Source organism: Capsicum annuum, chromosome 6 (genome assembly GCF_002878395.1).
Source record: "Capsicum annuum cultivar UCD-10X-F1 chromosome 6, UCD10Xv1.1, whole genome shotgun sequence".
NCBI classification, from domain to species: domain Eukaryota; kingdom Viridiplantae; phylum Streptophyta; class Magnoliopsida; order Solanales; family Solanaceae; genus Capsicum; species Capsicum annuum.
In genome coordinates this window covers 186,942,601-186,965,082 of record NC_061116.1, presented here as the reverse complement: position 1 = coordinate 186,965,082, position 22,482 = coordinate 186,942,601, and the positions used below count along the sequence as shown (strand labels likewise).

Here is a 22,482-nt window from a genome sequence, read left to right as displayed (position 1 = left end):
AGGACTCGATAGCATAAATAATGAAACCATATCACAAGTTTAAAACATTACAATTAGAATATCATGCATAATTTATTCACATAGACCTTTTGTCAAACACTTGGGGAGCATCATTCTTGTACATAAGAAAGAATAATATGGGAATATCATGACTACAACATTCAACTTATAGTTTATGGGTTATGATATGGGGAGTACATAAATAAACACATGTGCTAGTTTATTTACTTGAAATTCATAATCTTCTTAGTTTAAAACCCATAAAATCAACACATACATGAACACAATTCAATTCAAGAATATCATTCATAATTTAAATTCTCAAAGGATTTTTGAACTCTAAGGGTGGAAGGAACCCAAAGATGAATACCAAAATACCTTGATTTATGAATTTATGAGAATTGATGGTGAATTCTTGAGTTTTGATCTCGAATCTTGAAGGCTAGGGTTTGTTCTTGAAAGATAATTAATTTATTGTAGAGGATTTGTGAGTAATGGGGTGCATAATTCCCTTTTAGGGTGTTAATTATATGTTTTGGACGGATTTGGGGTCATGGAAAAATAACAAACGGTCCTTGGAATTTTAATCGTGAAACAGAAAAATCCCAATTTTTTGCTCTAGTGCGATGCGATGCTTATTGCTGTGACACACTGGAAAAGGATGAAAGTGGTTTTGGCCATCACCGCGATGCGGCCATATCGCGTTAGGCTATTATTGTTCACTAAAAGTGCCATAACTTCTTACTCGAGTATTGAATTCAGGCAAAATTGGTATCGTTGGAAAGCTAATTAAATTTTCTATACTTTGGTGGGTCTTGCACTTGAAAAATATGAATAGAGAAAAAGATATGTTCATTTGAAGTTGACTAAAGTCACATTTTCATCAAAATCTCAATAGGTAAGAATTATTTTGATTCGTCTAATAACTGAGAGTTATTTGAGGCCTTAATACACATCAAACTCACTCGTAAAATTACCAAGGGACTACAAGATTCTCTTCATAATCTTGGAACATGGCTCTAGCATAGGTTTGGATTTTTGGGGTAATACAGAATATTGATATTCCAAGAAGATTATGCTTTAAGCATCCTATGATTAGTTTATATTTAGTTTTTAAATCAAGATTTGATCTTTTGATCCTTAGCTAAGATATGGAGTCCTTTTTATAGTTTTGATGATAATTTTGACTACAGATTTACTTGATTATAGTTTAAAATAGATAAATGCATAACTGGTTTTCATTACAAACCCTATTACAAACCCAATATATTACAGGTAGCCTTTACAACTAAAATGTTGCATCTATCATCTCAAAAAATTACAGCTAGACCTCTACTCCACAATAACAGATTGCTCATATATATGCACTTTTTTTTCTAGAATCATAAAGTAATTTGGTGTGATTTGATGGCAGAGTCGTTCTTAAATAATGGGTTGACCAAGGAGGAGTATAAAGACGTAGAATGCATGTCTGATTTTTGATCATATGTATGGATATGATAAAACTAAAGTACTATATCATTATTAATATACTATTGGATGCTTTTAATAGTTAATATTATATTTAGTTCTAAAAATTTGTTGTCAATTTTGTCTAATATTTGTACTGAATAAATTCAATTCTATGGTTAATGAAAACAATATTTTTATTTGAGCACAATGATTTAGTCGATTTGTGGTGATGGATTTTGCTATTATAATTTTTTTTAGCAACAAGATAGTAGTGTCGCCACTAATATTTAAAGGTATAGGAGTGACATAGATTGCTACTAATATATAGATTTTAGTGATGAAAAATATGTGGTCACTATTGATACCTATTTTTCGGCGACAAAATTCTCTACTAATCAAAAGGTTTTTGTGGCGAGAAACAAGTGGCTGATGGTAATTTTGAAGCGTCAAACTCGCTGCTAATGCTAGTATATCGGTGGCAATCTAACCCATATGTGTTTTGTTAAAATACATTTCACAGTGTATTTGTCTACCTTTTGTGGCGGTAAACTGTCACCAATACCTTTTATTGTGGCAATGCAGCTTTGTTGTCGCAAATAACATTTAGTTACGAAGATACTACCAACATCATAATTGTCGCTGCCAAAAAGCTTTAGTGGCGACTTTTAGTTCTTTAGTGGCGACTTTTGGCTCCACCAAAACCTAATTTCTTGTAGTGATCCATTGTACTATAGTTGCAGAAGAACATTTGGGATGTAATTAGAACACACCATAGGAGTATGAGATATTAAGAAGGTAAAAGATATGCTAGTTCTTAGCATATCCAATCTAGCAAAAACCTGATCAAAATAAAGTGGGTGCACAAATACATAAAGTCAATATATGTCTAAGTGTAAACTTTAAAGAGTTTCTTTCATTTTTTTCTTCTTCTGAAAGCATCACCTGTATTGCAAATTCTATTGATCACTCCATTCTCTCTATACGACCAAATTTTTAAACTAGTATATCCCCTCTAGGTAAAATAATAACACTTTTGTAAAATAAAAGTATATAGATTCAAGCACAAAACTGGATGCTCTACAGAAGAACAAAGTTCATAGTTGTTAGCTCTAGAAGTGCCAAAACTATATCCATAGTTGCTAGTTAAAAAAAAGTGATCATGACTTGGAAAAATCCAGCTCTCTTCCTCTGAAATAAGTAGGCCAAAACCATGTTGTTCTGCAAAATATCAACCAAGAAGATGTCAGTGCATCATACAATACACAAATATCACAATATGTGTCGATGATCTTCTTGGTTCATGGCTATGAAGAATTGGTTAATGCTCTGCACCAATGCAAAAAATTAACTTTGCTATATTTGTCTTTGAAAAAACACAACTCGAAAGTACGAAAGTGTAAATTCCTGCTGCATTGGTTTAACCCAGTGACCTGTAATAATCAAACTCTTTTTTCCCCACCCGACCCGTAGGAGAATCAATAGTGTTCCTTGAACCGTTAACCTATATCTTGACAGTATAGATGTTCAACCACTTGAACAAAGCTCACTTGTCATACTAATTAAAATCTTTTATGTTTGCCTCTACTATTTAAATATATTTGCTGAAAGAAGAATACCTTGTAGAAAGAAACTTAGCTTCCAAGTTCTAACTGATTTCCATTTAAGAAGTGTAAACAATTGTAACGCCCCAAGAACCTATCCCGAGACGTAACACGGTACTTAAGGCCACACGTGGCCTCAAGCTAACCCTCTAAGCCTATCATCCCTTTTTGAACTCACTTTGATGGTAGTCATGGAAAAATAAGAAAGGATATCATATCATGGATATACTCGAAAGCAAAGATATGATGGCCTGTACAATCAAAATACTGATATTCTGTACATACTGATACTCTAGTCTAACAAATCCTCTACTAATCAAGACTAAAGAATCATTGGGACAGACCCCCAACTGACCCACACTGAACTAAAAAGATATAATCATCTGCTTAACAAATAAACTCAGGGACATAAGTCCTCGAACCATGAGTACTTTTCAACTGTAGAAGTGTAAATAAAAGTACTCAAAGATCACTGTCACTGCTGAGACTGAGCACCTGAACCTACATCATAGAGAAATGTAGCACACAGAAGAGTATGGGGAATCAATACTTAGGAATGTACTGAGTATATGGGGGTGTATGCAACATTATAAATAATATCATAAATGTGTAAGAAAATCATGCAAGCTGACAATAATGACTGTCTTCGCTTGAATTACTTGAAATATATTTTCCATAAATCATCAATAATAACACATGCTTCATAAATCTCATAAATCATTGGACTCAACTCAAACTCTTTGACTTGTGACTTAGAGTGACTCGGTGACTCATGAAACCTGGACTATTATGGAGTTGGGAGTTTCTTATAACCGATATAAACCATGTGAGCTATATGGAGTCCAACATTTTGCCCTCCTAAGGAAGGAACCCCACATTGGTGGGAGCGTTATACTCTTTCCAGGGAGTATAACCTCAAACTCATCTCTTTGATCACAAATTTGGCTCTTTGGCCCTCAAATTTCAATCTTACGGTGGCACGTAGTTCTGGGAAGTAGGATGCACTGAACCCATACTTTCCGCTCGGTGCTAAATACTCCTCCCAGACTTAGCTCAGAACACGTTAGGAAATCCACCTCAATCAACTCAAGGGCCTATCATGAAGACCAAAATATAAATATTTCTCATTTGTAAATCGTAATCAGTTTGTGGATTCCTAACTTGACTCAAACTCAAAACAATCTTTCTCGACATCAAGTCACTTGCTTATTAAATCATATCAAGTATCAAGGCTTCAAGAAAACATCGTAGAACTCATTCTTGACTCTTAAGCTCAATATCAATATATATTCAATAATCAAACTTCTCATGGAAAAGCATAAATCATGACACTTATCTTAAATTCCTTAGAAATCATCATCTCATGATAACAATATACAACTCATGGCATAAATTCTCAATTTAAGAAATAAAATAATGAAATAGTCATATATATCCATCTTGAATAGCTCAATTCTCATAAATCATTGATAAAATAATTTGAGTGTAAACCCACTTTGGAAAATCATGAAATTCAATAGTAGAAATTAAATCTTTGGGCACAAAAATGAAAGAAGTGTCCTTGTTCAAACCCCACATACCTTGGATTATGATTTTGAGATGAACAAGCCTGATTGAAACACTTCCTTACACTTTTGAGCTAAGTTTCTTGATGTCTTTAACTTAGATATCTTGAATCTTGAACAACTTGGTGGAATCTATGGAAAAATTCTTGAATTTCTTAGAGAAGATTTGATTTAGATTTGGAATAGAGAAACCCCAGTTCTAGATATTTCTTGGAAGAGAAATGGAGAAGAATGGATTTCTCTTCTCTACTTGAATCTATATATAGAGGGCCAAATTGGACGGAAAAACCAAAATGCCCTCGAGCAAAATTTTAAAACTGGAGCCTGATTTTTGGCCCTGGCATGATGCACCATGATCACGGTCCTTCACAGGATTTGGAAAATTGGGAAACTTCTCAGTGGCGCAACGCGGTGAAATCGTGTTGCTACCTTGGTTGTGACCTGGAAGGGCACCGCAACGCGGTGAAATCGCATTGGTGCACTGGAATTTGACAATTCTGATATTGAGCCTTGGTGCGATGCTTTAGTATCGCAGAGGCTTACTGGAAAATGACAGTTGAGATATTACTCTTCTCCGCGATACGCTGAGGGTCTAAATAACGATGTTTCACGACTGGGACTTTAGATAGTCATAACTTCTTGCTCCGACCTCTAATTTAGATGAAATTAGTATCGACGGAAAGCTTATTCAATTCTCCACATGATAGAAAGTCAAAATTAGGGAAATACATCATGAAATAAACATCAATCACTTTGGAAGTCATCCATATTCACTCAAAAGATGGATTTATGCTTAAGGAACGATCGGGGTATTGCAATAATTAAAATAAATAAATAGAATATCTATATATTAGAGAGCATGACGTTGTCCAATGAAATTTTATGTGCATGCTTCTTTGACTTGTTCACATTTAGTTAAAATTGACTTATGCTAAAGAAATGAATTAGCCTCATGGATAACAATTAGATTACTATAGTCTCTAAAATTCGAATATATTAAGCATAAAAAGATTTAATTGAAACAATAGTTTAAAAGAGGACTCTACAGTCTTATAGACCCCATCTTTGACTTGCTCCATTTTTTAAAATTCACCAGATTGAAATAAAAATGTCTCCGACTGAAATATGTAGAGGAACTTCCTGTGTTCATATTAGGTTAAAGAAAAATGTCATTGTTTTGATGCAAATTGAATAGGATTCATAGACTTTCAAGTCCCAGTCACGTTAACTCTCATTAAGGGTGTGTTGGATACGAATATTTTCTAGAAAATGTTTTTTTGAAAAATAAGTCTATTTATACTTATTTTTTAATATTTGATAAGTAAATAAAAAATATTATTTCAAGAGAGTGCATATGTAATTTAGCAAAATACTATAAAGGTGAGAGAGGTGGGGTGTGGGGCCTCGGGATGGTATGGGTAAATGGTAAGAAATGGGAGCGTTGGGTGGTGGAAGTATAGAGTATACTTACAAATGTCAATATGTTAACTATTAGAGTTGTGACCCGAATTTTGTTGATCCAGCCCAGAAAGTTTCGCGGTGGAACTCATGTTGGTGATTTTCAATAGGGTCTGTGGTGGTAGCGTAGGGATCAGGCCGACAGGCCCGATATGGACCTTTATGTTTTTGGGCCTAGGACTTATTTGTATGCACATATTATATAAGTGCATTTAGTGGGTTGTTTTGTGTATTCAGAAAATTCAACCTTCCCCACATTGTACTCTCTTTCCATTATAGTGAAATCTCCTCTGCCTTTGCCCATGGTTTTTCCCGCAAGAGTTTTCACGTAAATCTGTGTGTTGTTCTTATTTTCTTTTACTTATGGTTTGATTATTCTGTCTAAATCATAATAAACTGGTATCAAAGTCTGTTTGATTATTTTCTCGGGGATGGCAATCATGAAGTAGGATATTCCGCTGTTGGATTGCAACACCAGATTTTTGTTATGGTAGGTTAAGATATGGGCTATGCTCGCGCAGATGGATTTGGATGATGCTTTATTAGGGTTTGATAAGATGCCCTCATCATGGACAGATGAGGACAAATGGCATAAGGATCAGAAGGCTCTATCTCAGATCCACCTTTATTTATCCAATCAGATTCTACAGGATGTTTTGAGGGAGACCACTACCACTGCGTTATGGTTGAAATTAGAATCGCTGTCTATGACGAAGAGGATGACAAGTAAGTTGCATCTCAAATAGCGACTTTATTCCCATCGTATTTCTGAGGGTGCGTCTTTAGAAGATCACCAATCTGTCTTTAAAGAAATCGTCTTTGATTTAAAGACTCTGGAGGTTAAGTTCGATGAGGAAGATTTAGGGTTGATTCTGTTATGTTTGTTGCCTACATCATACGCGACCTTTAGGGATACGATTTTATATAGTCGTGATACCCTGACCATAGATGAAGTCTATGATGTGTTGTTCTCTAAGGAGAAGATAAAGCATCTTGTGAATGGGTCGGAGACTTAAGGAGATGGTCTCCTTGTTCGAGGAAGAAATCGTGAGAGGAGCTCTGGGGGTGATGATAGAAACAGATCGAAATCTAGAAACAGAAACAAAACCTATAATTACTGCAAGAAGAAGGGCCACATCAAATTCGAGTATTGGAAGTTATAGAATAAAGAGAAAAGAGAAGCTCCAAAACAGAAGGGAAACCAGCCAGAGAAGTCCGGTGAAGCTAATTTTATTAAAAATGGCGATAGTAATGAGAACTCTTGGTTGTTTCTAATGGTAATTCCAAACCCTGTGAGGATTGGATTCTTGATTCAGCTTGTACATTTTATATGTGTCGCAATTGGGATTGGTTTATAACATATGAAGCAGTCTCTAAATGTGCTGTGTTGATGGGAAATAACATACCTTGCAAGATAGCTGGTATTGGAACAATTAGAATTAAGATGTTTGATGGGGTTGTGAGGGCACTTGGTGATATGTGGTATCCCAGACCTTAAGATAAATCTTATTTTCTTGAGTACCCTTGATTCGAATGGATATAGGTACATTGGTGAAGATGGAGTCTTAAAGGTAAATAAAGATGCTCTTGTTATGATGAAGGGACAGAGAAAGTCTGCAAATTTAAATGTATTGTAGGGCTCTACAGTTATTGGTGATGCAACAGTTTCTACCTCCTCTCTATCAAAAAGTGATGTTGCTAAACTTTGGCATATGCGCCTGGGGCATATGAGTGAAAATAGGATGGCTGAACTAAGAAGAAGAGGGCTTCTTGATGGACAGAGTATTACCAAATTGGAGTTCTGTAAGCATTACGTTTTTGGGAAGCAGAAGAGAGTCAGATTCACTAAAGGCATTCACTCAACTAAAGGCGCACTTGATTATATTCATTCTGATCTCTGGGGTCCTTCTAGAGTACCTTCTAGAGGAGGTGCGAATTATTTGTTGACTATTATTCATGACTATTCCATAAAAGTTTGGGTGTTCTTCCTGAAGCAAAATAATGGTGTGTTGCCTACTTTCAAAGAGTGGAAGATTATAATGGAAAAACAAACAAGGAAACAGGTAAAACACCTTCGGACTGATAATGGTTTAGAGTTCTGTTCTAATGAATTTAATGCTCTGTACAAGTTAGAAGGAATTGTGAGGCACTTGACATTTCGTTATATTCCGCAACAGAATGGTGTGACTGAATGAATGAATAGGACTATAATGGAAAAAGTGTATTGTATGCTCTCTAATGTCGGTTTACCCAAGTCTTTTTGGGCCAAAGCTGCTTCCACAGCTTGTCTTCTTATTAACCGCTCTCCCTTAGTCGCGATTGATAAAAAGACTCCACAAGAGGTATGGTCTGGTACTCCTGCTAGTTATTCTGATTTGAGGATATTTGGATTTCCTGCGTATGCTTATATTGATAATGGAAAGTTGGAGCCTAGATCTGTCAAGTGTTTATTTGGTGTCCAGAAAGAAGAAAGGTTATAATTAGCAGGGATGTAGTGTTTGATGAAACCGCCATGCTTCGGGCTTCCTCCGAATCTAGTGCTTCGCCCTCAGATGAGCTTAGTGACATGAATCAGCAAAAGTCAAGCACCCATGTTGAATTGCAGATTGGAACAGTCTACACCAGTGCCTACCTCTCAGTCTAGCCTGGAGATACAGAGTGATACTAATTTTTCTTCACCAACAGTGGCGCCACAATATTCTATTGCTAAAGACAAGCCTAGAAGATATATTAGACCTCCCCAGAAGTATGCTGAAGCTGATTTGGTTGCTTATGCATTGAGTGTAGCAGAAGGTATTTATTCTGATAAAGATCCTTCTTCTTACTCAGAGGTAGTTAGTTGTGATGATTCCGGCCGATGGATGATTGCTATGCAGGAGGAGATGGAATCACTTCATAAGAATGACACATGGGATCTGGTGAGATTACCTAAACATAAGATAGCTATTTGTTGTAAGTAGGTATTCAAAAAGAAAAAAGAAACATCGGGAGTTGAATATGCTTGGTACAAAGCCAGACTAGTTGCTAAAGGTTACAGTCAGGTTTCAGGTATTGACTTCAAAGATGTGTTTGCTCCAGTTATAAAAAATAGTTCAATTCGAGCATTACTTGGTATTGTGGCCATGCATAATCTTGAGCTTGAGCAGTTGGATGTCAAAACTACATTCTTACATGGAGAGCTTGAGGAGGACATCTATATGCAGCAACCAGAGGGCTTTGTAGTCTCAGGAAAGGAGGACTATGTATACTTGCTAAAAAAGTCTCTTTATGGCTTAAAGAAGTTGCCTAGGTAGTGGTATAAGAGGTTTGACTCTTTTATGACCTCTCATATGTTTCAGAGGAGCAGCTATGATAGTTGTGTCTACTTCAAGGAGGTAAGTAATGGTTCATTCATGTATCTTCTCTTGTATGTTGATGATATGTTGATTGCAACAAATAATATGAGAGAGATAATAAAAGTCAAAGCCCAGCTCAGTAAAGAGTTTGATATGAAGGATCTAGGAGCAACAAAGAAGATTCTTGGCATAGAGATTCTGAAGGATAGAAAGAATTGTAAGTTATACTTGAGTCAAAAAAGATATATTGAAAAAGTGCTTCACAGGTTCAATATGCAAAATGCCAAACCTATTAGTAATCCATTGGTAGCTCACTGCAAACTCTCGGCCATGTTATCTTCAAAGACAGATGATGAGCATGACTATATGTCTCGCTCTAGTGCCGTCGGGTCTCTTATGTATGCGATAGTGTGTTCCCGATCAGATTTATCTTATGTTGTCAGTGCAGTTTGCAGATACATGACAAATCCTGGCAAAGAGCATTGAAAAACAGTTCAGTGGATTTTCAGATACTTGTATGGATCTGCTGATGTTTGTTTGCAGTTTGGGTAAAGCAGAGATGGAGTAATCGAGTATGTTGATTCTGATTTAGTAGGAGATCTTGATAAAAGGAGATCCCTTATAGGCTATGTTTTCACCATTGGTAGTTGTGCTATTAGTTGGAAAGCTACCTTACAGACTATAGTTGCTTTGTCAACTACTGAGGCAGAGTATATGGCTATTACAGAGGCTTTTAAGGAAGCTACTTGGTTGAGGGATTTGTTTGGTGAACTTAGCAAAGACTTACAAATTACTACGGTCTTTTGTGATAGTTAGAGTGCTATCTTCCTTACGAAAGATCAGATGTTTAATGAGAGGGCAAAGCACATCGATGTTCGATATCATTTTGTGCATGAAAATATTGCTCGTGGTGATATTATGGTGAGCAAAATTAATACTCATGATAATCCTACTGATATGATGACCAAGACACTACCAAGTGCCAAGTTTGAGCATTGCTTGGATTTGGTTAGTGTTAGCTGTTAAGATGTGCCCTTAGGGGCTTTTGTGGAAGAAGTAGAGATTTTGTCTTGAAATAAATTTGAGTTCTGAATTAGAATTCGTGTCAAAGTGGGATTGTTAGAGTTATGACTCGAATTTTGTTGATCTGACCCAAAAAGCTTCGCGGTGCAACCCATGTTAGTGATTTTCAATTGGGTTTGTAGTGGCAGCGTAGGGATCGGGCCGACAGGCTCGAAATGAACCTTTATGTTTTTGGGCCTAGGACTTATTTGTATGCACATATTATATAAGTGCATTTAGTGGGTTGTTTTGGATATTCAAAAAATTCAGCCTTCTCGACATTGTACTCTCTTTCCTTTGTAGTGAAATATCTTCTGCCTCTATCCGTAGTTTTTCCCGCAAGGGTTTTCACATAAATCTATGTATTTTTCTTTTTTTTTTTACTTGTGGTTTGCTTATTCTGTCCGAATCATAACATTATCCTTAACAAAATCATTTTCCTTTTTTTAAAAAACTTTATTTATAAAAAATATTTTTCTAAAATTTTATCCAACAAAAAAAAGAGAGAATTAGAAAACATTTTTCCTCCGTAAGACACCCTAATTAACTATTAGGGCATATAATAGATGAAAACATGATCAAACGAACAGATGATTGAAACATAAACATAAGCCAATGTAAAAGAAAAATTGATATTGTATTATTTAGAAAATCAAATAAGAACAAACTTGATTCAAATTTTCACCAACTATGACAGTGAGGAGTTTAGTACTATAACATTTGGATTCGATAATACAGAATGACATAATGTTCCCCGACAGTGTAAAGTAGAAGGTAAAGAGGAGGAGGAAGAAGAACAAGAGCAACTAACCAAGAGAGAGAGAGCCAAATGAAAACGTGAGAAGAAAGCAGGCAAAAGGGGAGTTGACAAGTTGACAATTGGTGGGATAAAAGAGTCCCGTGATTGAATGTGTGTGAATCAATTAGTGGGTGCCACTGCCACAACCCACAACTAGGACAGCGACATAACGCGTCTGGCGTAATTGCATTACCAAGCAGCCTCCCTTTTCTTGTACCATTTGTGTATCTGTATTTATCACTAGTCAAAGCCACCTATTTTGACTCATTCCTTTAAATAAATAAATGAATATTATTAGTGGATGCTTGGAATAAGATGAAATATTTCTCAATTAAGATTGAGATTAAATTTATACATGATAAATTTATATAATAGAGCATAAAATTATTTACGGTATTGATATTTATTTTACTTGGCCTAATTAACTTGCCATGCCCTTGAAAGAAAATTTTAATTTGAAATTATTTTTATTAAATTAATTGTATTAATTATAATTTAGAACTTGAAACTCGACTATTATTATTTTATATAGTTATTTAATGTTAGAAATAATTAGTTTGAAGAAAAATTTAATTTGAAATTATTTTTATTAAATTTATCATATTAATTATATTTTAAAACTTGAAATTGAATTATTATTATTTTATGTAATTATTTAATACTTACTAAGGATAGTCGATTTGAAAAAAGAAATAATTGAACTCCCTCCATTTGCGACTCCCTTCGTTTGCAAAACTGAATCAGCAAGTTAAAACATTCATTTTTGGGAACAAAGTAAAATAAGAAGATAACACTATTTCATCTCATTTCTGAATTAGGATAAATTAATTTCAAAGTTAAAACATTCATTTTTGGGAACAAAGTAAAATAAGAAGATAACACTATTTCATCTCATTTCTGAATTAGGATAAATTAATTTCAAAGTTATAATCTGAATCTGAAGATTATAATCGGAAATATCTTTGTCCCCAAACAATCTTTTATCACATTTTCCACGGTCAAAGCAATTTTGTGCTTCATGGAAGTTTCTGAAATATCTAACTAACAAATAAAAAATGAAAAAGAAAAAAAAACAATGGCTTGTAGAATACGTGTTCATTTTCGCTTTTAATTTCCCACCCACTCCAAACAAAACCAAGTCAAAACTATATTATATATCCAAATCCCATTTCTCTTCTTTTATCTTTCTCTCTAATGGCTGCTTCAAGTTTCTCATTTCCCACTTCTTCTTCATTCATGACCACTTCTTTCACCGACCTTCTTGCTTCTTCAGATGATTATCCTATTACCAAAGGACTTGGTGATAGAATTGCTGAGAGAACTGGTTCTGGAGTTCCTAAGTTCAAGTCTCTACCACCTCCTTCACTTCCTTTATCTCCTCCTCCTTTTTCGCCTTCCTCTTACTTTGCTATTCCTCCTGGTTTAAGTCCTACTGAACTCTTGGACTCACCTGTTCTCTTGTCATCTTCAAACGTATGTACTATAGCGAGCTCTCTCTTGTTTTGTTTTCTTTTTGTTCGATTACTTATGTTGTCCTTTTGTAATTGTGATTATTGCAGGTTCTTCCGTCTCCCACAACAGGGAGTTTTCCAGCTCAGGCTTTTAATTGGAAGAGCAGCAGCAACAATCAGGATGTTAAACAGGAAGAAAAAAACTGCTCTGATTTTTCCTTCCAGACACAAGTAGGGACAGCTGCATCAATATCTCAATCCCAAACTAGCCATGTCTCTTTGGTACTACTCCCTCCATCTCAAATTAGTTGTCGTTTTATCTTGCTTTACATGCCAGAGATATTAATTAAGAGGGTTTCTTTGGTTACTTTAATCTTATGTGTGTCATTACTGTTAATGAGTATGCAATTATCAAACAAAATTGAGTAGAAAATCATAATAGACACCTAGCAATAAACTAAATTAACAACTTCTTAAAGAAGTAACAACACCCCATAATCAAGGACTTTGTAGTCTTCGAGAAAAACTATATTAAGGGTAAAATGGAGAAAATTAATGAACTTTATCTTGAACCGCAAATAATTTGAGATAACTATTTCTGGAAAAAAGATGGGAGGGAGTGTTTTGTGTGTCTGTTTCTGAATTCTAACTTGACTTTTAAAGTGTGCAAGCTAATTGACTGAGACTCTATTTTCTTCTCGTGTATCAGGGGCAGCAAGCATGGAATTATCAAGAGCCCACAAAGCAGGATGGTCTATCATCCGATCAAAATGCTAATGGAAGATCTGAATTCAACACTATGCAGAGTTTTATGCAGAATAATGATCATAGCAATAGCGGGAACGGATACAACCAGAGTATAAGGGAGCAGAAAAGATCAGATGATGGGTACAATTGGAGAAAATATGGGCAGAAACAAGTAAAAGGTAGTGAAAATCCAAGAAGTTACTACAAGTGTACATACCCAAATTGTCCCACCAAGAAGAAGGTTGAAAGATCATTAGATGGCCAAATTACTGAGATTGTGTATAAGGGTAATCACAACCACCCAAAGCCTCAGGCTACCAGAAGATCGTCGTCATCCACAGCTTCATCTGCAATCCAATCTTACAATACACAAACCAACGAAATCCCAGATCATCAATCCTATGGTTCAAATGGTACAGGACAAATCGATTCAGTTGCAACACCTGAGAATTCTTCTATTTCATTTGGGGATGATGATCATGAGCACACTTCTCAAAAGAGCAGGTCAAGAGGAGATGATCTTGATGAAGAGGAACCAGACTCGAAAAGATGGTTAGTGAAACAATAACATATCATGTACAAGTCAAGCCTCTCTATAACATCATCTTTTGTTTCGATATTTTTTTTGCTTGCTGTAGCGATATACTGTTATAGAGAACATATAATATAACATAACATGAAAGGTCTGTTCCACAAGAAACAAGGTTCTTATAGAGAGGTCTCACTATACTTAGTAATCTTGAACCCAATTTTTGGCTAATGTTTAACATTTTAACTTTGTTGAATTTGTTTTCAGGAAAAGAGAAAGCGAAAGTGAAGGTCTATCTGCACTTGGGAGTAGGACAGTTAGAGAACCTAGAGTTGTAGTTCAAACTACAAGTGATATCGATATCCTAGATGATGGTTATAGATGGAGGAAGTATGGTCAAAAAGTAGTGAAAGGAAATCCTAATCCCAGGTAAAAATCTTATCTTTGATCTATGATTTTGGATCAGTCTTTTATAATTTCGGAAGTTCCATAATTTGGGAATCGAAAATGAACCTTATTTCTTGATTGGGGTACTATGTAACAGGAGCTACTACAAATGCACAAGTCCAGGATGTCCAGTAAGAAAACATGTGGAAAGGGCATCACAAGATATAAAGTCAGTGATAACAACCTATGAAGGGAAGCACAACCATGACGTTCCGGCAGCTAGGGGCAGTGGAAACCACTCAATTAATCGACCTATTGCCCCGACCATTACGAACAACAATAGTGCCATGGCCATAAGACCCTCCGTGACATCTCATCAGTCCAACTATCAAGTTCCAATGCAAAGTATAAGGCCACAACAGTTTGAAATGCGAGCACCCTTTACGCTAGAGATGTTGCAGAAGCCTAATAATTATGGTTTCTCAGGATATGCCAATTCAGAGGATTCATACGAAAACCAACTTCAGGACAATAATGGGTTTTCTAGAGCTAAGAACGAACCTCGAGATGACATGTTTATGGAGTCATTGCTTTGCTGAGATATCTTGGTAATGAAAGGAGCACAAGTCGAAGTTTATGAAATAAGAAACTTTTAACTGTTTGTTTTTTGCATGAAGAATATGATAGGAAGCATTTTGATTTCATTTGTTAATAGATCACATACTGTTTATTTTTTTTGTGTGTACATTTTGAACTAGGAAAGTTGTTTGTTGTAAATTCAATCAAATGCAGTGTAGAAGTTCATGAAATTTTGATTTCAGTTACCACTGTTACGGAGGGTGTATTCTTTAGGATAGGAATGTAAAAGCCCCAACTCATGACTATATGACACTGATTCTTTCTATCAGATTTTCAAGTTTTATGTATTCAAGAAGATTGTTGTCTTTCAAGATGCTTGGTAAAATTGAGAACAAAACGTCTTTCTAGCAGTTTCCTTTCGTTCGTTTAAATTTTCTTTTAATCATAGTGAAAGAGCAAGAGCAGGGTCGGGGAAAGGGCTGTACCACAAGGGCCTTTTGTACGGAGCTTTATCTTGTATTTGTGTTCAAGGCTGTTTTGAAGGTTTTGAAACTGTGACTTCTTGGTCATATGACAACAACTTTATTGGTTACTGCAATTTCCCTTCTCTCTTTTAATCATAGTAAGATCATAAAATACACAGTTGTGATAGCTCCATTCTTAGTTGATTAGATGCCAAATTATGAGACAGCTATTCCCTCCACATGATATTTACAAGCTGCCGGCGCAAGAAGACTTTGTTAGATTCAACCCCCCTGATGCATGTATCTTTTGGTTCTCGGTCCCTTTTTATTGATTTTATATTTGATTGGTTTGATTCTGTACACATTGTATAGAGGCTGATTGTCTCATCAACTCTGAATGGCAGCAATTTTACTGATTGTCTCATCAACTCTGATTGATAACGTCAACTCTTATAACTGTTAGAAACTGTTATTCTAGATGTTAATAAGGCAGATCACCAATCTTGGGCAGCAGGATTCAGATTAAGCGTGTACCAAGGATTGCAATTACATAGTAACAACACGAGACAAGTTTTCTTCGCCACTAACTTGTACAGAAATAAATTTGAAGTATGGCAAAAAATCTTTAAATTTACTTTTATCTTTTGGCTCAACAGTTTCATTAATTCCTACAAATGACACAAACAGTTTTCGGAAACTCATCTTTCAACGTCTTATGATTTCATTGACAAAATTATTTTTGATTGTTAGAATTAAGATAACACGAGATGTTACAGAGGATGTATCATAACTGAGTGTATTCAAATTCACATAATTGTAGTATTGAATATCTATCTTAAGTTCTTTGTCATAATCTTAAACTTCAATTTTACTAAGTTGTTCACAAAAATTGTAGGACCTTTATTTTCTGACAATTGGAAAATTTTCAAGATAAGACTCCAAATCTCTATATTTAATAGGGTACTGCTAAATGACTCTAAGGAAGTATAACTCGATTGACTGAAATTGTGTAAAAAGACGTCCATGTCCTTTAGGCTCCAAAATCGCTCATTTTTCCATCCAAAATGTAAAACCACCTTTGACTTCTTTATTTCTTTTTTTTATTCACAACTTCTTTATACTCTTTTACATTACTCTTTAGATTACACACTTTAACCAAAGAACAAAACTTTACTTTACTCTTTTAGATTACTCTTAACTATTACATTCTACGTTCTTATTAATGATTCTAAGCCTTCTCATTAAATGTGTCGGAATGGACCATAATGATGAGAATAATCATTTAAGAGTAACATTAAATGACGTTTTGGGGTTGGAGAACAGTGATAGTTTGCTCCATAATGATAATGAAAACGATGAAGTATTTTATGGTGTCTATGGTTATGGTCCAGATCGACATTTGGACAATAACAACAAAGACCTTCAAAACTTGGTCGATGAGGAGATGAATAGGTCTCATCAATCAGATGAAGAGGAAAAAGGAACATTTAAGTGTTTCCAACAGTGAAGAATATGATCATCAGGATGGTGGTGCTGAAGAAGATGAAGGCGCAATGCATGATGATGGCTACACCGACGCCTAATATACCTCAGGCCCTGTTGTAGGTATGTCTTTTAGTAGTGTACAATCCGCCTTTGCATTTTACAAAGAACACAGTCGATTGACTGATTTTGGCATTGTTAAGAAAAGTTTCAAAAAACTAGGTGGTCAAATAAAGTATGTGACATTTGGGTGTGATAAGTGCCAAAAACCAAAAGTTAGGAATCAAAGCAAAAGGGTGGATTGCAAAGCTAGAGTTAACTGTCATTTGATAACTGATGGTTTGTGCGTTGTGACAACGGTTATTCTAGAGCACAATCATGAATTGGATCCTGCACTGATATGTTTTTTGCCCCCCCCCCCCCCAGGGAATTGAGCAGGACTTTGAATAGAAGTTTTGTAGCGCACGACATTACGGGTCTAAGGCCATCAAAGAGCATAAGACTCTTGAAAGTTGAAGTTGGAGGCCCAGAAAGAATGACGTGCACTCCTAAGGACTATCAAAACTATATTCTTCAGCAACGGAGGCTCCAAACACTTTTCAGCGATGCTGTTGCATTACACAAATTCTTTTTGGAAATACAGGCAAAGGATGAATTTTTTTTACTGTATAGACTTCGACAATACTGGAAAACTTTAGAATGCTGTATGGGTGCACACACATTGTAAGGCTGCCAATCATGACTTCAGCGATGTCATATATTTTGATACAACCTACCTCGTGAATCAATGACGTATGCTTCATTCATTGGTGATAATTATCACAACCAATCCATACTTATGCGATGTGCTTTGATCACAAGTGAGGAGATCAATACATATGTATTTGTATTGAAAACTTGTCTTGCAGCCATGGGCGGAACGTCTCCAATGGCTATTCTCATCGACCAATGCGAGAGTATTAAGGAAGCCATTCGTGAGGTGCTGCCAAATATAGTGTGTATGTATTGCATTTGGAATATCTTTACTAAGCTACCTGCAAAGCTAAGGGGGGGTAAGGAATTATAAGCGAGCCAAGGTTCACTTCAAAGCGGTCATCTTTGACAGCATTACCATTGTCGAATTTGAGGACAAATGGAATTCTTTCATTGAAGAATATGATATGGGTGGAAAAATTTGGTTCCAAATGTTTATTTGGAGCGGTCTAAATAGGTTCCCGTATTTCTCAAGCACTACTTTTGGTCTGGTATGATGTCCACGCAAAGGTCTGAGTCAATGCATGCCTTCTTTGATAGCTACATCGATGGTCGAAGCTCTCTAATGAAATTTATTGAGCAGTATGAGGTATCCCTCAAGTATAAATATGACAAAGAAATGGAGAGCCAAGCTAATGAAAGAAAGTAACTTATATGCCCTACTACCGGATTCGATTGGGATATGCAGATTTATGGCCACTACACCCGCTCCACTTATGATTTCTTTAGGGTGCATGTTGCAAGGCTACCTCACTATGAATAAAAAGGCATGTCGATTTTGATGCGGTAGAAGGAGTTGAGATATACAATATGACATATTTTTCGATAAGAAGTGATTATCATGGACAAAATTTTGCCTTCACTGTGGAGTATTATAGAGCCAATCAATATATTGAATGCAATTATAAGACCTTCAAAAGTGAAAGGATTGCATGCTGTCATAGTTTGAGGATAATGACTTTTAAAAGGATTCTCCTGTTTCACAATAGATATATAATATGTCGCTGGAGAAGAGACATAATCCGCCTACACTTGAGTAAATTTTTCCCATAAGGGTACCAACAATGACGGATGAGTACCAAAAGTATAATGCACTGAATAAATGGCTCGATAGAAACTGTGACATTACTTTGGACTCTGATGTTAAATGTAGGGACTTGAAGAATGTTTTGAAAGCGCATTTCAAAGCGTACTTGGACTGGGATGATGACATGGTTGTCCTTAACGATCCTAATTCTGACTCCAATAATAATGCAATATTCATAAGAAATTCGAGGGAAGTTCGTTCATGTGGAAGACCCTAGATCAATAGAAATAGATCTTTGCGCCAAAATGCCTTTAGTAGAGGTGGTAGGATATGTGGTTTCGGATACTATTGTATATATGATGAGGGATAAAACAGCCAAGGTAGGAGTGACGCTGGGAGATAGGGTGGTAGAAGAAGTAGAGGAGGTGGTGTGTGCGGTAGTAGATGAGGTAGAGGTGATGCTACAAATGTAAGTAATCATCCTACAGTCCATCAGTTTTTATAGTAGAATGTTCCATTTCCTTAATATTAATCGTATTCGATTCTACGATGATGTATGATCTTTTTGAACCTACTTTATTTATGTAGTATTATTAACCTTTGGGGAATAAGTGCTGAAGTTGATTATTATGACTATCTTATTTTAGATAGGAGTATCACATCTAACAAATCAGAGGCTATTTTATTATAGGAGGATGAGATTTTCAGCCTTCATTATACATCATATAGGCAAGTAATATATTGTTTATGTTGTAAAATTAAAAAAAAAACACCTTAAAATATGGAAAAAGTATGCTCAATTTGGTTGCTTAAATAAGTTAACCCCCGCCATTGCAATCGTATTTAACTGTTATGTATCAATTAGAATGACAAGGGGGTTCTTGTCATTCCCCATCAAATTCCAAAGAGTTAGAAGTTAACAAATCAACAGAAATAATAATATGCAACTAGACAGTTAGATCATTAAATAATTAAATTAATCAACTTTCAAATAAGTAAGAAGCAGTATGTCAGAATTAAAAAGGCAAAAAGTAGACAAACAAAGTTTGGTAAAATTATTTGCAGTGAGATATATGGAATATTATTGAACATTACAGTAGTAGAACTAGTATCGTTCTTATGTCAACAATTTATAGGCATCACATCGTGTTTCTTCATCCTATTGATCTTTGGCCACTTCTCTAAAAAATACTATGTCTTTCTTCAGTTGCCACGTGAACTCCTCTAAACTGAACGCTCACTAGAACGACTTTTTCTTTGAAAACCACCTCTGTTTACGTTGTTCGTCCATCAAAAACCTCGTCCTACTCACTATTTTTCTTACACTATAGAATTTACACAATTGTCTTTCACAATTTCTATAGTGTAAGAATGATTATGAGTAATATGAGGTTTTGCTAACAACATAAATAGAGATGGCTTTGGAAGTGGAATGTAACACCCCAAAAATGGGTCCCGGGACTTCACACGGTACTCTGAACTACAAGTAGTCCTGAGCTAACCCTGTAAGCATGTTACTCATTCTAAAACATCAAAGTAAAGGAAATATAAGCATGTTAAACACTGAAATACTAAAATATTGTCTGTACTGGACTGAGTTTAAATAAACATAATGTCTAAAAGTATTTAACTAGGAAATATAAACAACCAACACTGTAAGTTTGAAACGTATCTTATAGTTGGACAAGCCTTTAACACTACTAACTAGAGAGTCGCTGGGACAGACCCCCAGCTGACTCGAACCAACTGGAAACAACTGAATAAACTACTTTATAAAGCTAGAAATTTGAATAACTGGGTCCCCAAACTATAAGGACTCACCAACTGTCAGGATGTAGATAGAGATGCTCGTGGTTAATCACGCTGCTAGAACTGATCACCTGAACATATATTATTAAACAATGTAGCACATAGACGTATATATGGATCAGTACTTTTGGAATGTACTGAGCATATAGGGGTGAATGCATAAATAAAATAGTAACTGAATGTACATATAACTTATAAGGAGATGCATGTTGAATGTAAATGGCTCATTGGCTTGAACAATGTAAAAGCTGAGAAATATAACATATTGTTGTAAAGCATAAAGACAATCTTTTTGAGCCATCACACTTAGTTCTATAATTTGTACTCTTACTTCTTTTCTATTGGTGGACTAAGTAGGGCTGACATTAAGTTTACTGTCAAGCCATGCAGGATAAATGTAAAGAGACTCACTTTTATCATATTTAACTAAAAACTGAAATCTCATAGCTGATATCTGATTAGAATTGTGAGCTTTGCACTTAGTTTCTAAAATTCATTCTTTTATTCTTCTAAAATTCATTCTTTTATTCTATCTTTGGACTTAGGGAGTTTTCTTCTAAAATATTTTTTGTTATTCTTTTCTGTGAGGGAGATTTTTCTAACCGGCATACACCATTTGAGCTATCATGGTGTCCAACGTCTAGTTCCCCTAAGGGGAAAACCTCACATTGGGGAGAGGTGTCATACTCTTACCAAGGAGTATAACCTGAGCTGAGTGATTACAATCTGTATCTACATCTATATAAATGGAAATAATCTAAATATGTACCTACGTTGGGCCATAGCTCTGGGGCATGTGAACTAGGACACATACCCAACTCAACGCTAAATACTACTCCCTTTAATCTGTATGCTCATTCTGTAGGAAACCTACTTTAAAATTAGCATAAGGGATTACAATGAAAACCAGTTATGCATCTGTTTACTTTAAATTATTGTAATACCCTGAAATCCAAACCAATGTTAGCGTCGTGTTTCAAGCTTGTGCATAGTAAATTATCATTCTTTGATAGTTTTATGAGTTAGTTTGAGGTATATTATGGCCTCAAATAACTCCCAGCTATTAGACGAATAAAAATAACCCTTATCGAATGAAATTTTGATAAGAATATTGCCTTAGTCAACTTCAAACGAGCATATATTTTGATATACTCAGAATTTTCCATCTCACAACCCACCAAAATGTAGGAAATTGAATTATCTTTCAAACGATACCAATTTTTCTCAAATTCAATACTCGGATGAGAAGTTAAGGCCTTTTTAGTGAAAACAGTAGCTCAATACGAGCAGCAACACGTCGCGATGACCCAAAAAATGGCGTTCATCCTTTTCCAGTGTGGCATCGTGATAAGCACTGCATCGCGCTGATGGGTTATTTTGCAATTATTATTTTCTAGTGAGGCACCACGATAATGCCACGTCGCACCAAAATGCCAGTTCAGAATTGTTCTTTCTAGTGGCGCAATGCGATAGCACCGCATCGTTTGAAAAAAATCAGGATTGTCCTTTTTTTAGTAGACTGACACGATTGTACCACATCACATCGGGTGTCAAAATTGGGATTTTAAATTTTTAGTTCTGAGTTTTAATTTTCCCAAGGGCTTTTAAGTCTTTTTCCTTCACCTTATTTAGTCCAAACATGGGATTTAAGTCCCTAAATACCACTTTTACATTACTTTTAACAATTTTCCCCACTCTCTCTCAAAAGAATAAATCCTAGCCTTCAAAATTTAAGATCAAATCTCAAGATATTCACCATCAACTCTCACGAATTAATCAACCTAGGTATGTTAAGTGTTCATCCATGGGTTCCTTCCACCCATGGAGTCCAAGTATCCTCTTTTAAATCTAAAGTTGTGATCTTTACAAGTTATTATGATTTTAAATTATGGTTTTAACCTTGAACTCCCATGAATTAAAATTCTATACCATGTTTACATGAAATTGTTGTTTATCAGACCCCACAAGTTCTAATATTGTTA

General features: G+C 35.4%; 1 protein-coding gene and 1 long non-coding RNA gene across 2 annotated transcripts; one reads left to right on the top strand and one right to left on the bottom strand.

Annotated features, from left to right (window-relative positions):
- Positions 1 to 2,469: 2,469 nt before the first annotated feature.
- LOC124899756 lies at positions 2,470 to 11,516 on the bottom strand. Its single transcript, XR_007057310.1, has 2 exons — positions 11,285 to 11,516; positions 2,470 to 2,670 (listed from the first exon to the last, which is right to left on the bottom strand). It is a non-coding gene; the product is annotated as an uncharacterized LOC124899756 (long non-coding RNA).
- Positions 11,517 to 12,393: 877 nt separating this feature from the next.
- LOC107872867 (probable WRKY transcription factor 25) lies at positions 12,394 to 15,396 on the top strand. The gene is given in 5 exon segments (NM_001325015.1): positions 12,394 to 12,745; positions 12,832 to 13,005; positions 13,433 to 14,022; positions 14,267 to 14,428; positions 14,544 to 15,396. Coding segments are annotated over 5 exon segments (1,647 nt in total). The 5' UTR covers positions 12,394 to 12,466; the 3' UTR covers positions 14,986 to 15,396.
- Positions 15,397 to 22,482: the final 7,086 nt, after the last annotated feature.